General features: G+C 39.8%; 1 protein-coding gene across 1 annotated transcript in view; it reads left to right on the top strand.

The window, feature by feature from the left end:
* Window positions 1-1,016: 1,016 nt before the first annotated feature.
* Window positions 1,017-15,171, top strand: part of MCPH1 (microcephalin 1) — a 175,673-nt gene continuing 161,518 nt past the window's right edge. The window contains exons 1-5 of the mRNA XM_015414579.1: window positions 1,017-1,062; window positions 1,983-2,074; window positions 2,564-2,682; window positions 12,782-12,866; window positions 14,509-14,623. Coding sequence (XP_015270065.1) covers window positions 1,017-1,062; window positions 1,983-2,074; window positions 2,564-2,682; window positions 12,782-12,866; window positions 14,509-14,623 — 457 coding nt within the window. The remainder of the gene's footprint in view (window positions 1,063-1,982; window positions 2,075-2,563; window positions 2,683-12,781; window positions 12,867-14,508; window positions 14,624-15,171) is intronic.

Raw genomic sequence — 15,171 nt, 5'->3', positions numbered from 1 at the left:
AAGAATCACAGCAGAGTTGGGAAAGCCCTAACAACTTGGAAAGCTCCTGGCAAGTCAGTTGTACAGTACAGCACAACATGGCCAAGTTTGACTCAGTCACTGAGGATCAGTGCGGCATAGTGGCTAGGGTTTCAGACTAGGATCTGGGAGACATGAGATTCAAACCCCCATTCTGTGTTAAATCCTCCGGCACAATCTTAGCCTGAGGTAGTCACAGGGTTGTGAGTAAAACTAGGGGAGACCCATATATCTACTCTCTATCCTTGAAGGAAGGATGGAATCATATTGTGATTCATAAATCAGTCTTATGGAATAAACTTTAATGGGTAATTTAAGATATAGTATCTTATTAAAATTCACACAAGCACATTCACGGGATTGTCGAAATCATGTTTATGTTTCTAGCAGGTCCTCACAGGAACACCCCCCCTGATTTGTATATTCTAGTTTTACGGTTTTATATGTCATTGTATTTGTGTGGCTTTTCAACCTGTAATGGCCTATGGCTATATACAATAAACTATTTCACTGACTGGCCTCGATCACTGAGCTGTAGGCATACCCCCCCGAATGAAAATAACCACCACCAGCAGCAACAAATGGACACAATGACAGTCTGTTAATCTTATTCAAGGAGTAATCAACCCTATCAGTGATCAAGACTACCCCGAGCTTTTCATTTTCACCGCTATGCGGTGCTTCTTTTACCTCTACCTACGTAATTTCAATCCTTGAGAGGCAGGTCCCAGCCTGCCTCGGGTTGGAGTTCATTTAGTACCAGGCAAATTTCCTCCAACCGCACAGCCGTCTCGCTTTCAGAGCCGCGACTCGTCTTCTTTTATCAGTCGGTCAACAGCCCTTCTCTATGGTTCTCCTTGGGAGAGAGCGGACAACGGAAGGGGCGGGCGTGAAGCAGAGGTCGCTCGCACGAGTTAGAAGGCTTGTGCATTCCTGTAACAGGAAGTCGTTTCAAACGGTGGCGGGTTTTGACTCGCGGTTAACGGTGTTCGGTTGCTATGGAGAACGGCGACGGGCAGCCTTTTGCCAAGCTCGCTCTAACAGGTACTGAACCCAGCTCAGGACCGGACTTTGCCAGAAACCGAAAGGGGTGGGGCGGAGGGAATTAGAGTGGTCCTGGCTTCCAAGTTCTGTTTGTGAGTATTTGAAAGTAAATCCTATTAAGGTCAACGGGACTCTGCGCATAGGGCTGCTTTAAGAGTGTTCATCAGGATTGGCAGCATGCCTACTCAAAACTAACAACTTACTCAGTTGAGTTTACTCACAAGTAAGTGCATAGGATTGCAGCTTGAATTTCTAACAATGCAGTTTTATGCATTTTTACTCAAAAGTAACTCCCACGTTATTTAGTGTGGTTTACTTCCAGGTAAGTGTATTTAGGATTACAGCCAAAGTCAGTTGGAGCTGGGGGAAGTATCGTATCAGGCCTGATTTACATATGCAAGAGAATGAGATGGGTAATCACGTGTTGTGACGCTTCTCACATTGCGGACGGGGGGGGCTTGCAGATAGAAAACTAGAAAATCAAGTGGTGATGGTGCAGAAAATCATGCTTTCAAAAAAGAAGCAGTAGCATGTGGCATGGGAAGGAGGTATTACAAAGCACTTGGTACAGTAGCTAAGGACCTTCACATATAATACTTTCCTACATTGAGAAGTTTTGCTCACTTATCCCAACATGATCATGGTTATGCTAGCAGTAACTTCATAACATAAATAAGTCCTATCCAGAGTTTGTAAGTGTAAGAACCAAATACAACCCTGGAATAGTTGGCTGACATGAAGTTAAGATATTAAAAATAATCTTATTTTTAAACGGGAAATAATAGATCTGTTTGACTTGTGACCCACCTTAGGTCTAACCACGTGCATTCTTCTGTAGTCTTGAGGGCTTCCACCTAAAAATGGCAATCTATGGGGAAATATGTCTCTGTTGCTTAGCTTTCCCCCTTTTCCTTCACTAGGTGTTGTAGCATATGTTGATGTATGGTCATCCAGTAGAACGGAAAACTACTCAGAAGCTTTTACCCAAAAACTTCTTGATATGGGAGCAAAAGTAAGTCTTTTTAAAGGAAGCAGAATTATTGTTTACATGAAACCGCAACTTGATTTGTAATAGGTTTGTTTTTTGTATTCAAGAGTTTTTCTAGGATCAGTATTGCAATGTAAGTATATATAACCTCTTAGATTTATTACTAATAGGCAAAAAAAGATATTGATTGTATATCATTCTGGCAAATAATGGTGTTCGTCCATTTCATTCCACTGCTGCTGTGTGGTCCAAAGATCTGTTCCATTTATGGAGCAACAGTCTATCACAAATGGCCTCTGGTGGCTGTATGTCAAGATGATCTGACATGTGCTTTGTATTGGGCCTAATGACCTTAGCAGCAAAAAATACAGTCCACGTATATAAAGACATAAGTGAGATGAAACGTGAAGCTGAAAAATTACAAACTTCTTTCTTATTTAGGAACGGTTTTCTCACTTTTCAATATAGTTAAATGGTTCCTAGTTAAGTTCTAAAATATATTTCTAATTTTAGGTGTCTAAGACTTTCAGCAAACAAGTGACTCATGTAATCTTTAAAGACGGACACTGGTCTACATGGAATAGAGCACAGAAGGCTGGAATTAAGCTAGTATCTGTACTTTGGGTAGAAAAGTAAGTACTGATATGTTCTAGAAGGTTGCCAAAAAGAGAACATATTGAAAGAAAAATGTCAAGTAATATCAAAATCCCAGCAGACCCCAGGGAGGCTGTGGAAATTGTGAATGTGTGCCTGGATGCAGTTTTGGGATGGATGAGGGCGAACAAACGGAAATGTAATCTTGAGAAGATGTAAGTGCTACTATAATGGGGGAAAGATTGACCCTGTTCTGAATGGTGTTTCTCTCCCCCTAAAGAATCATGTCCATTTTTCCTGTCCATATTCTGGAAGCTCTCCAAGGTTGGAAGGTAAACTACTAAAGCCATATGTGTACAGAAAATAAGCCAACAATCATTTAAGTCAATTGAAAATGAGAAATTGCATTCCCCCCCCCCTTTTGCTACAGTGAATAGATTTGCAGCTTGGGGGTGCTGTTGGACTCAGGCCTCCTTCTGCTGCTGAGCCCTCTTTGGCCTTTCCTGGGTGGGAAACATCTTGCCACTGTGGCGCATGCCCTGGTAACATCTAGATTAGGGTACTGCAATGTGCTGTACATGGGGCTGTCTGAAAGCTGCAGTGGGTACAGAATGTTGACTGGATTAGGTCATAGGCACTATATCACTCTAGTTTTGTCCCATCTATACTGTGTTGAATGTAGTGATGGTGGAAACTGCAATGGCAGCCGAGTCTTCAGCTTCTAGAGAGTTTTATAAAACAACTCTCCTTCGAAGCGGGCCAAGAGTTTTCCAATCTCTTGGACAGCTACCCCAGAAATGGTTTGAGCAAATAAAATTCTACACTCCCCAAAAGTAGTACTCATACACAAAATATCAATGACACACACTTATCCCACCTTCTTAACTTACACTATGAGAAAGGAAATGAGAAAGGAAAAACAAAGCGGGATTCCGAGTACCCAAACCCGTGCCTTGCTGCTGGAGACTGACTCCAGTGCAACAATGCAATGGGGCAGTGAGATATTGGCTCGTCTGCAAAACGTGGGGAAAAAGGTTTTCTCAAAGTGTTGTGCAGAGGACTTAAGGGCTTCTTAAAGCCTCTCCTTCCAGCTAGTGTTCAGGCCAGCTGAGGTCACCACTGGGAAACTACAGCACCCTTAGCCTCTTCCGAAAGCGTCTCACTAGGCTCCCTTTGGGAATTCTGTCTTCAGAAAAACAGGATAAAGAGGTTTATACTTAACCACTCTGACGGTAGCTGGGGCCACGGAAGGGTCCAAGGTTTCGGCACCAAATTTGTCATGGGAAAATGGTCCTACATGTGTATGTGCCTGTGTGTGACCGACCCACCCTCGGTTCATCCTGCCTAGGTGATGCCCCGTACCAAAGGCAGAATGGATGAGTAAAACCTTTTAGGGCTAGTTAAAGACCATTACAAGGTTGTTTGAAAGAAAAACTTCTATCATGTATCAGCGCTCTCCAGGCAAGACACCAGCTAGACGCTTCGCTGGAATTTTAAACAATACAGGTCTTATTTCCTAAAGAAATAATAAGCAAGCAAATAAACTGGCAAAGATTTCTCCTACAAAGCATGTGCACAGGAGCTCCTGGATTGACCAGTGGCCTTCAGGAGAGAAAAAAAGTCTCACTGAATCCCAAAAGTCAGTGCTGAACTGCCCAAGAGGACTCCAATTTATACAGAATCAATCAAAGATTATTTTTAATTGGGTTTTCAAGCATAATAAGACATACATATAAACACTGACACAAACAAGAACAGACATGACTTAAAGTTAAATTTAGCATCATAACACAGTCAAGCCAAGTAAGGGAAAAAAAGACAAACAGGTTCATAATACCTACTAACTCCTATACCGCAGTATTTAAAATATTTCACATTTGAGTACACACTTCTATTAATATTGCTTTTTTTTACAAGAATTAATCACAATTTTTTTTGACATTTTTACTCTCATAAGTTAATTTGTACATCAAAAGTCAAAGTTACATTCCACGATACCTACATAGCACAATTGAGAATAGAAGATAGAAAAGCTGTTTACTTTCCAGCTTTCAATAAATCAGCCCTTTCAAAATTGAGCATACTTTTTTGATATATATACTAGCATCACCCATTAAAATTTTAGGGATCCTGGTACTACTTCATTCTCCCAAGGCAAGTTCCTCTTAACTGCTTAGACCCTTACTTAGTTCTTAACCATTTAATATTTTCACTATTATTGTTTTTCTTCTAGTTATAAATTTCAACAACGAGATGTTCAAACAATAACCAATTAGCCTTAAGAATTTCCAACTTTTCTCTAACCTTCACTATGCCATTATAACAGGAAAATAAAGATAAATACTCTTCCACCCCTATTCTATTACCCCACCTTAAAATTTTAGCTTATCACCAACTATCTCTTTCTTAACATCTTTAACTTAACAATAACTTACCCTCTCTATCCCATTTTATCAAAGATTCTAGCATTTCTAGCTAGACAACTGACACCAAATGTAACTTATAATTAATATACTCTATTTACATACAGTTTCACACATACACCACCTTAAAAGTTTTGATTTATCACCAACTCTCACTACCTAAACCTTTTTAACATATCACTAACTTGCCCTAGATGGAGCTGCAGTGGCTCAAGTGGTTAAGATGCTGAACTGCAGGCTGTGGAAGGACAGTAGTTCAGCAGTTCAAGACCCGAGTTGCCGCATGACGGAGTTAGCTCCTGTCTCTAGTTCCAGCTCCTGCCAACCTAGCAGTTCGAAAGCAAGAAATTGCAAGTAGATAAATAGGTATCACTTCGGTGGGAAGGTAGCAGCGTTCCGTGCGCCTTGGTGTTTAGTCGTGCCGGCCACATGACCACAGAAACGTCTTCGGACAGCACTGGCTTTTCAGCTTTGAAACGGAGATGAGCACCACAACCCTAGAGTCGGACTTGACTGGCTTTCGAGCAAGGGAACCTTTACCTAACCTGCCCTAACAATCAAGCATTTATATCAACCAATACAAAACATAGCTTATCATTAACTTACTCTATTTGTTTAGTATTCCATAATCACAAGCAGTTAAAGATCCAATTTTTCCAGTTAGGCATATATCAGCAACAACAAACATTTCACATGGTTCATATATTTTAATCTTTCTCCTATGAATTTGTAATCTATCCTTTTGAAGTAACAAAAGGTCTCTTTTGTCTCTTTTCTTTGAGTGTGTGGAAATTTTTTCCTAGTCTCCTTCTAACTTTCAGCCATTCTAACTCCAAATTTTTGTTGTCTATTTTCAATTTCCCAAGATGACGTTTTTCTCTCTTTCCGGTTTTCTTTGTCCTGTAAAGAAAGATCCTTGGACATTCTTTTTTGGTGTCTCTGATTTTAAATAAAAGGGCTTTGTTGGTTTCTTTTCTTTTACTTTAATTGGTATAAAGTGAAATTCAGAGCACTCTTTTGTTTGGTAACATCCCATATCCTCCACGCCCCTCTGAGTATACTGTCCCAAGTTTTCCTCTTTCATTATTTGTAATTGAGGACTATTGTTTCCATTGACTTTAGACAAGCTTCTTTTTCATTTATCGTAAGTTGGAGCTCACTGCACTCTTTTATTTGATCTTCCTTTATTTCCAATTGAGGGTTATGTGTTTCTAGCAAATTTACACACGCTTTTTCAAAACCTTTTTGAATTTGCTCCCTTAAAATCCCCAGAAATTGTTCCACAGACAGATCTCCCACAAGCCTATTCTCATCCATTTCCTCCTCCTCTTGTATTACCGACACCATTTTAATTACACCGTTCAGTTCAATTCATTCAGTTTCTTATAGTCATTCAAGACACTTACATTTTTTTCCAGACCGTTTTCCATAATAAGTCCTTGCCAAGGGAGAAGAGGAACAAGAAGAAGTTCTCCAAGGTTGCATACACTCCGGAAAACGTTCAAAACACTCCCAAACCTCCTCTGGCCACTAAACCTCTCCTTTTTGAGCAAATAGATTTAAGGTGATATTGCTACCAATCTTCTTTATTTCAAAGTTTGAAGTATGTGTACTCACAAGTTTGTTCCTTGGCTTTCCCTTCTGTGTTACCATATATTCAATTCCAAACAAAAATTAAAAGGATGGATGGTCGTGACTAGGTGGAAACATGGCAGTTATGTTCCACACCTCTGATCGTTCCTGCTTTGGAGCAGTAACCGGACACACACACCCTGCATTGCCCAAGGGGGGAGGGACCGAGACAATCCCCCTGCCACTGGGTCCTCTCTCTGGGAGGTCCGGTGAGAGCCCCTCTGAACCGTGGGGCTCCCGAAGAAACAAAAGGGATTGGGCGGCTTCGGAGCATTCCGAAAATCCGCCTGTCGTCGCGCTGTACCCGCGCATGCGCCCCGATTCCAATCACCACCTCGGAGATTTCTTAAGCCTTGCTGCACGTGGGAGTTCTTTTATCCAGTTGTACTTGGAGATCATCTAAGACTAGTACTGCTGATTGGAGACCAGGCCCTATGAAGAAAGGTTGAGGGACTTGGGAATGTTTAGTCTGGAGAAGAGGAGGTTGAGTGGGAACATGATTGCGCTCTTGAAGTATTTGAAAGGCTATCATTTAGAGGAGGGAAGGGAGTTCCTGTTGGCAGCAGAGAATAGGACTCGCAATAATGGGTTTAAATTAAGGACGGAAAGGTACCGGCTGGATATTAGGAAACTTTTTTACAGGGAGGTGGTGAGCTCCCCCTCACTGGCAGTCTTTAAGCAGCGGCTGGACAAACAGTTGTCAGGGATGCTCTAGGCTTATCCTGCATTGAGCAGGGGGTTGGACAAGGTGGCCTGTATGGCCCCTTCCAACTCTGTGATTCTATGATTGGTCGTGAAGCCAGATGGAAAAATATTGAAGGGATTTGCTGGATCATGGCCCTATTTCAGTTTTCCGATTGGCTGTGGCATTAATAAAGAATTCCACAGAGAATCCCATTTAGTCATTAGTAGCTTATCGGATCCTTACATTTTAGCAAAAAGAAGATAAAAGATACCTGACTTGTAATATTAATTCAAAGTAGCTGTTCCGGTTACAAATACTTACTGTATTAATATTGTGTATTTTTAAGGACACAAAAACTTATCTGGTTTATGGCGACACGCTGGCAGATGCATCTCCTGGGACCTCCTTGGGATGTGATCTGTGCACCAGTGGAGGGGGGGGGAAATGGGTTGCTACCCCCCAGAGCCTTGGCAAAAGTCTCCTAGCCATGGGGCTTTTAAGGGGTGACCTCTTCACCAGCATGATGCTGGGGAATTGAGGAGCTCCTCCGCCCCGACGGTCCAGCAGCTGAGTGTCTGTATGGATCTAGAGCCACTGACCGGCACAAGCGTCGGAGATCGAGTGTTTTGAACGTGTGCCGAGTGAGGTCGTATGACCAACAATGAACAGTGAGTCGGGTTAAAGCGAATACAAGAATTTAAAAAGAAAGTTACCCCCTGGGAACGGTGAGAAAAGCGAGCGGGGGAGGGGCCCCTTCCAACGAAATACTAAGGGGGGAGTGGAAGAAAAAGCGTTGAAATCTGTTTTGAGAGACTTACCAGAGCACGGATAAGCGTATGGGCGTATTTCAGAGACTTTAGCAAGTTTTCATAAAAGTAAACAATCCATAAAGATGGCGGGGAAGAGGGCAGAGAAAGACAAACCAGTAAAAGTGAAACCAGCGGGGAACATGAGCCCTCGACTGGAAGAGGTCACTGAGTTCTCCAAAATGTTGGCAGATTCCTTGCGCCCTCTGCTGGACCAGATGACTACCATCAAACAAAAGCTGACAACTCTAAACCAGAATCTTGCAACTCAGCAGCTCCAACTGACTGAGACTTTAAAAATAACTGAGCAAACGGCTGAGAAGGTGAAGGAAATGGACGCTAACACTAAAAAAGTCAAGAAAAAGGTGCAAAAGCTGGAAAAGAAACAAGCTTCGGAGAAATCACAACTTTTACAGTTGCAAATGGAGAAAGCATATTTGGTCTACAGTTTCAAGGGGTCCCAGAATTAAAAGGCGAGAATCTAAAGCAACTCCTGAGTGAAGCATTAGCCCCAGTTACAGATTTGAAAGGGAAGTATCTTGCAAGCTAAATGGATGTGGTCTACAGGTCCTATTCCTTGTACATTAAGAAGAATAATCTACCTGGGGAAATAGTGGTCAGATTCTCGAAAAGGCATGTGAGGGATTCTATCCCGAAAGCAACTACAGGAACACCCTTGAAAATCGGGGACAATACCATCAGGATTTTAAAAGACATTCCATTTGAAATAAGGCAAAAGAGGAAGAAATATAAAGACTTTTTCATTTCATTGTCTACAGATGGTTAATTCCAGAATGCGTCCTTTTCAAACTACAGGATAAAAAAGAAAAGATTGTCTCTGTTTCCAAAGCACATGAGTTCCTGAGAGTGCAGCTGGGAGAGACAGCCGAGGTCGAGAAGGAAGAAGATCACAGCAAATCTAGTGGTGAATTGGACTCAATGTCTTTCGATGAGGACTCTCTTTCCGATAAGGGGGCAGCTGCCCCTAAACGTACATATAAATTGAGGATTAGAAAAGATAAGACAAAATGAAGGCTGAAGGACTCTGAATTGTGCCTTAAAATTTTAGTTTTATTATGGGATGCTCTGGGGGCTCTCTTAAATGGTGAAAATATGTAATACTAGTGATTTAAGAGTAACATTTATATAAGCTATTGTTATAATCTCCTATACTTGGGGTTTTAGTTAGCTGTGGTTTTCTTTCCTTTCTCCCTAGATGTAGTTACCCCTTCCCAATTTTTCATTGTAGTTTGTAGTCTATTAAAAAATGCAATAAAAAATCCCCTCCGGGGGGGGGGCAAAAAAAAAAGGACACAAAAACTCTGACTAGCAATGTCATCTCATCACTGTTCATTTTAACTGGATTAATAAAATGTATCCAATGTCTGAGGTATGTATACTCCTGTGACCTATAGGATCACTAGGTGTCAGTAGAATCACACTGCTGAACTATATTAATTTCTTGCTGCAATCTCATGGTTTCTTAGTCTAGCTCTATATCAAAAATTTGTAAGGTGGTGCTTTTTAACTTTTTACATGTAATGAATTTTTTTCGTGTTAACTGCTCTGTTGAAATGAGTGAATGATTTTAAATGGGTTTTCCAGTTCAAATTTAAATAAATAATGACAGCAAAACTGAAAGAATGTTAGCAAAAGAAAGCAAATATGTCTTGTAGAAGTTTAGCCATGTACAAGCACTGAGGTTTGTCCACGCTTCATGTTTCACACTGAGCCCATCTAACATGATTGATTTGCTGCATAACAGCCCTGACAACTACAGATGAACAAACTATGTGTGCAGAAAAATTTCTGTGGAAAAATACAGCACTGGAAAACTTTCTGGAGGATTTCCCACCCTATATGAGGAAACCCTGCCTGTCTGCCATGTACCCCAGTGTTACATTTGAACTCTCAATACTTTTCTTCACTCAGGAGTCAGTTTAAACATATCTATAAGATTATCTCCTGTTTATAGACATAGACTTGGGCTGAAGGTATGCTAGTCAGATGTGTTTTTACAAAATACTTGTACAGACTATTTTATTTATGAAATATGTACACTGAAGGAATTGAAGTAGGAAAAGGTGTTCTCTTGTTTTTTATATATTTTATTTCAGCTATATTGTGTTGTCCACTTTGGCTTGCAGCAGAATTCAGCTTTTTAAATTTGTCCTGCTTCATTTGACCAGATCAGGCCATGACTTAGAGGAGGGCTGGATCAGGCCCCTGGAGGGCATCTATCAGGACCGCAGTGGAACTGGCTGTCTTCTGCTTCTTCTTCCAGTTCTGCTTCTGCTGCATAATCATAGGTTTGCAGCTTACAGATACACACCTGAACAGCATACTCAAGATTGCAACAGCACAGACATTTTGATGCAATAATTCAGAGCAAGAGGTGTCAGTTATCAGACACTGTTAAATAAAATATTGTAAGAGTGCTAATGTTTTAAGCATATTTTTATTTTAAGAAAACCCTTTGCGTTTGTGTCCTTTATAAAGTTTATATCTCTGCTTCCTGGCATTACATTTTATGACACACATGGTCCAGCCCAACAAGGTCTCATTTATGTCAGATCCAGCCCTCATAACAAGTGAGTTCCAACCCCCCCTGACTTAGAGGATTGGCATGCTTCTAGGTAAACTACAGCCATCCGTTTTAGCAAGAGGTTGCTGTAGGCAGTTGGATGAATCTCTGTTTTGAGTTTTCAGGATTGAGAAAATGAACCAGAAAAATGTCAGATTTTTGCCTTGAGTGCCAGTTCATATGCCATTTCAGAAAAAGAGACTAGAAAGCCTTCATTTCTCAGAATGTAATACATTTAAGTCATGCCAGAAAGGCTTTGTCTTGGTCCGGCTGCCAGTAAAACTAAAGAATGTGATTCCTGCCCTTTATGATTCTCTGTTCCCTTCCTATCTAGTATCGAAATTATTAGCTGTTTTACAGTTTTGTGCTCTATCTTCATTGAAATGTTTATAAATAGAAATTGTAACTTTTAGTGTCACTTTTACAAGCAAGTGAGTGGTTTATTTGATGACCCCCATGGGTTTTCTGACTAGCTATGCCTCTTAGGGTTTTTGGGTTTTTTCATATATACATTTTATTTGGTTTTAACATATTATAGGACAGGAAGGGTACAAGGGATGGGATAAGACATGAAGGAAAATTCCATCAAGTTTATATAAAAGCTGTTATAAATTTTCTGTCTTAATTCTTTGTTTCCAGATCTCTTTCTTTTAAATATTTACTAAAGCTAGTAATGCTTAATCAGAACGCTAAAATCTTCTATAATGATTCCTGAAAAAAGGCTCTATGCCATTCAAATTAGAGTTTCTCCAAGTTAATGATAGTTATATTTATTGTTCGTGGTCTTCAGAGTTTCTTTCCACTCAGTCATAAAATGGTATCCAATTGTCTCTCACTTTTTGTTTACTTCGGTCTTTTAACAGGTCTGACAATATATCCATTTTGGCTGTTTCAATTTTTTCTGTCAAAAGTTCATTTTCCATTGGTATCTCTGATTTCTTCCAATACTTAGCGTAAAGAATTCTTGCTGCCGTAACTATATGTATAATTAAGTGCTTAACTTATCTTTTACATCAGGCATAATATTAAGTAAAAACATTTCAGGTTTAAATGGTAGTGATATCAAACATATTTTTTGTAACATTTCACGCACCCTTCACCAGTATAACATCACCTCTTTACACTTCCACCAAACATGAAAGAAGAAGAAGAGGAGATTGGATTTATACCCCACCCTTCACTACCCAAAGGTGTCTCAGAGCGGCTTACAAATTCCTTTCCCTTCCCCTCCCCACAACAGACACCCTGTGAGGTAGATGGGGCTGAGAGAGCTCTGACAGAAACTGCTTTTTTTCTAGAACAGCTCTTATCAGAACTATGGCTTGCCCAAGGTCATTCAGCTAGGTGCAAGTGGAGGAGTGGGGAATCAAACCCAATGCCTCCCAGATTAGAGTCCACGCACTTAACCACTACACCAAACTGGCTCTCTGTAAGATATGTAAGATATAAAGAAGCTTCCCACCCATATCTTACATTTCCAACATTTGTCAGACATTCCAGGGTACACTCTGGCTAATTTCTCTGGTGTTATATGCCACCTATAAAACATTTTATATAGATCCTCTTTAAAAGAAACTGATTTTGTTATTTTAACATTTGTTTTCCATGTTTGCAACCAATGATCAAGATCAATATTATAGCCAAAAATGTTGGCCCAATTTATCATACTTTCTTTATATACCTCATCCATCTTATCTGTAACAAATACACATACAATTTCTTAATTAATTTATCATTTGTTTCAGATAAAAGTGTATCAAATGCCGATTGTTCTGCATCAAACCCCTGAGGTTTATCTTTAGCATATCTAGGTTGTCCTCTTAGGGTTTTTGGATGTGGTAAAAGGAATAGATGAGAACTAAATTTCACATAGCTGGCTAGCCTGTCAAAATGGACTCACAAATTTAATTATTAAAGTGCAAAACTGTTTAGCACCATACTGTACTGTGGTTTTACTGTCAGATTTATGAATGAAGTTTGCAAAATCATTTTATTTCCTTTGCTCAGGTGCCGAGAAGTTGGAGCATATGTTGATGAATCGCTGTATCCTGCAAGAAATACTAATGAAGGTTTACCTCAGCAAATTAGAAAGGTGTATATATATAATTTTAATCAAAGTTGGTTCCTTCCATTGTAAATTGCATCAGTTTTGTGAATGCTGGAAATTGCTTGGAGGTCAGTCTCCAAGTCCCAGTATTTTGGTAGGAAGCTCGGAGGTCAAGAACACATTTGACTTGCTGTTTCAAATGATTTCCTGATGTTAATTTAAAAAAATTAAATTATCAGAACTTCATGTATTTTTTTCCTGCCTACCAGACAATTTTTGATGACAACCACCATCTCTATTGTATAGAACCATTGAAGATAGATTCAGGTGGGTAGCCATGTTGGTCTGAAGCAATAGAACAAAGTTTTTGAGTCCAGTGGCACCTTTAAAGCCAACAAAGTTTAATTCTGGGTATAAGCTTTTGTGTGCATGCACACTTCCTCAGATACATTGTTGGTCTAAAAGGTGCCACTGGACTCAGACTTTGAAAAGCACCATATTTAAGCATAAGTAGGCATAAAGATGTGTGAAACCTGTGTTTTTATTTCTGTGGAGTATTTGGCATTGTTACTGTTTCTGGAAAATTTCTACACATGTGACTTGTTGATTACCCCCCCCTCCTGCCCTCCCCCCAAGTAGCTGTGCATTATAGCAGCTGGTCAACACATAACATGTTCTGAATAAGAATGCTTCTCAGAAAGTGTATCTCATCAATATCTGTGAGAGTTAAATTCATCTTAGCAGCTGAATAAAGACCATGATCCCTGCCACCAGCCTAGATGGCCTGGCTGTCAGCCGGACCTTCCGTTCTTGGAGTCTTTAATCTACCAGCTATTATGCAGTTTAGCAGACTTAAAGGAGGCCCTTTCTGCTGGTTTTCCTGGCCTAACTGCTACCCATCCTTCAGTCTACAACAAGCCACTTCATTGGCCTACTTTCACCAATTTGTATTTAATATTTCTATGAAGGTGAAGTTTTTAGAAAAAAAGTGGGACGTAAGCATAAGTAAATCTGCATTCTAATGGGCTTTTAATTAGTTTTTCCCCCCTAGTTGCTGCTTTGTTTTTGCAAGGTCTTGCACATTCCATCATCAACTTTAAGTATACTTGCCAGAGAATAAAAGTTTGGGTTAGTTGCTGCACCAGTGGAACAACAGTATGGTGGAAATCAAACTTGGTGAATTACTACAGCATTCCTAGGGTGCTAAGAAAAGAAAAACGTAGGTTTATTGTTAAGGAATCTTATTTGGAATTCAAAATAAAAAGGTATTCAGGATTGATGAAGGATGTCCACACACACAAATACCTTGGAACATTAACTAGTCAGCATTTCCTAAGAGTCAGATCGTACAAAAAGCCAGTGGAGAGGTCCACTTTGTAATCAGATCTTTCCTGTATTTTTAGTGCAATTAGAGCAGCACAAGATGTGAAGGGTTTGTTTGTTAAAAACATTAAGTGCTACAGACTAGTGCCCCAGGTTTTCTCAAGTCCTGTTGCAGAAGATACAGTAAGATCTGAATTATGCAGAATTGGAAACTCATGATTGGTTTCATAAGCTTTTCAAGAATTTGGAGGATAAGTACATCTGAGTGGCAATATTTGTAGTATTATCTCATTTGACATATTAAACTAGTATTTCTGCTTGAATTTTTTTAGGAATATTAATTCATATCCTCTTTGTTTTGAAGCATAAATGCATGCAACCTAGAGACTTTGTTGAAAAAACTCCAGAAAATGATTGGAGATTACAAAGAAAGCTGAAGTCTATGGCTAAAGATTTGGATGTACAGAAAGCAGCAATAGGCAAGTATACGATCTCAAGGACCAGATGTTTCCTCATGAAGCTATTTGACCATTACGGTCGTCTATGGAGGCCCTGCTTCAGGTGCCCTGTCATGGTGGCAGCTAGAGAAAGGGCCTTCTTAGTCATGTCACCAAAGTTCTAAAATTCCCTTCCCAGGTAGATCCATCTGTCTCCTTCTATCACAGTTTGCCACCAGTGAGTGAAGGATTTTTGTTTCACTTGGTTATCCCTTATTGTCCTTCCTACCTTTTTGTTTTAATTGCTAGTTTACATATACCTATTGTTCTTAAAATTGATTTGAATGTCTTTAACTGTCCTTTGCCTTGAGTGCCTAACGGGGTGGAAAGGCAGGATATAAATATTTTAAAATAAATAAAATAACAGATGTGTTCACACTATTTGAACAATTACACGGAAAAGAAATACTGGTGAAAATTGGGGGTCATCTCAAAGTTCTTTCAACTGTAGTTTGAAAATAATATCAGCAAGTGTAGATCATACTTAAATTCATAGGACATGAACAGGATAAAGTGTAGGATGAGGGAAA

Source organism: Gekko japonicus, unplaced genomic scaffold (assembly GCF_001447785.1).
Source record: "Gekko japonicus isolate JY-2015 unplaced genomic scaffold, Gekko_japonicus_V1.1 scaffold671, whole genome shotgun sequence".
Lineage (NCBI taxonomy): Eukaryota > Metazoa > Chordata > Lepidosauria > Squamata > Gekkonidae > Gekko > Gekko japonicus.
Note: the sequence above shows the minus strand (reverse complement) of the source record. Positions and strands in the feature narration are given on the sequence as shown.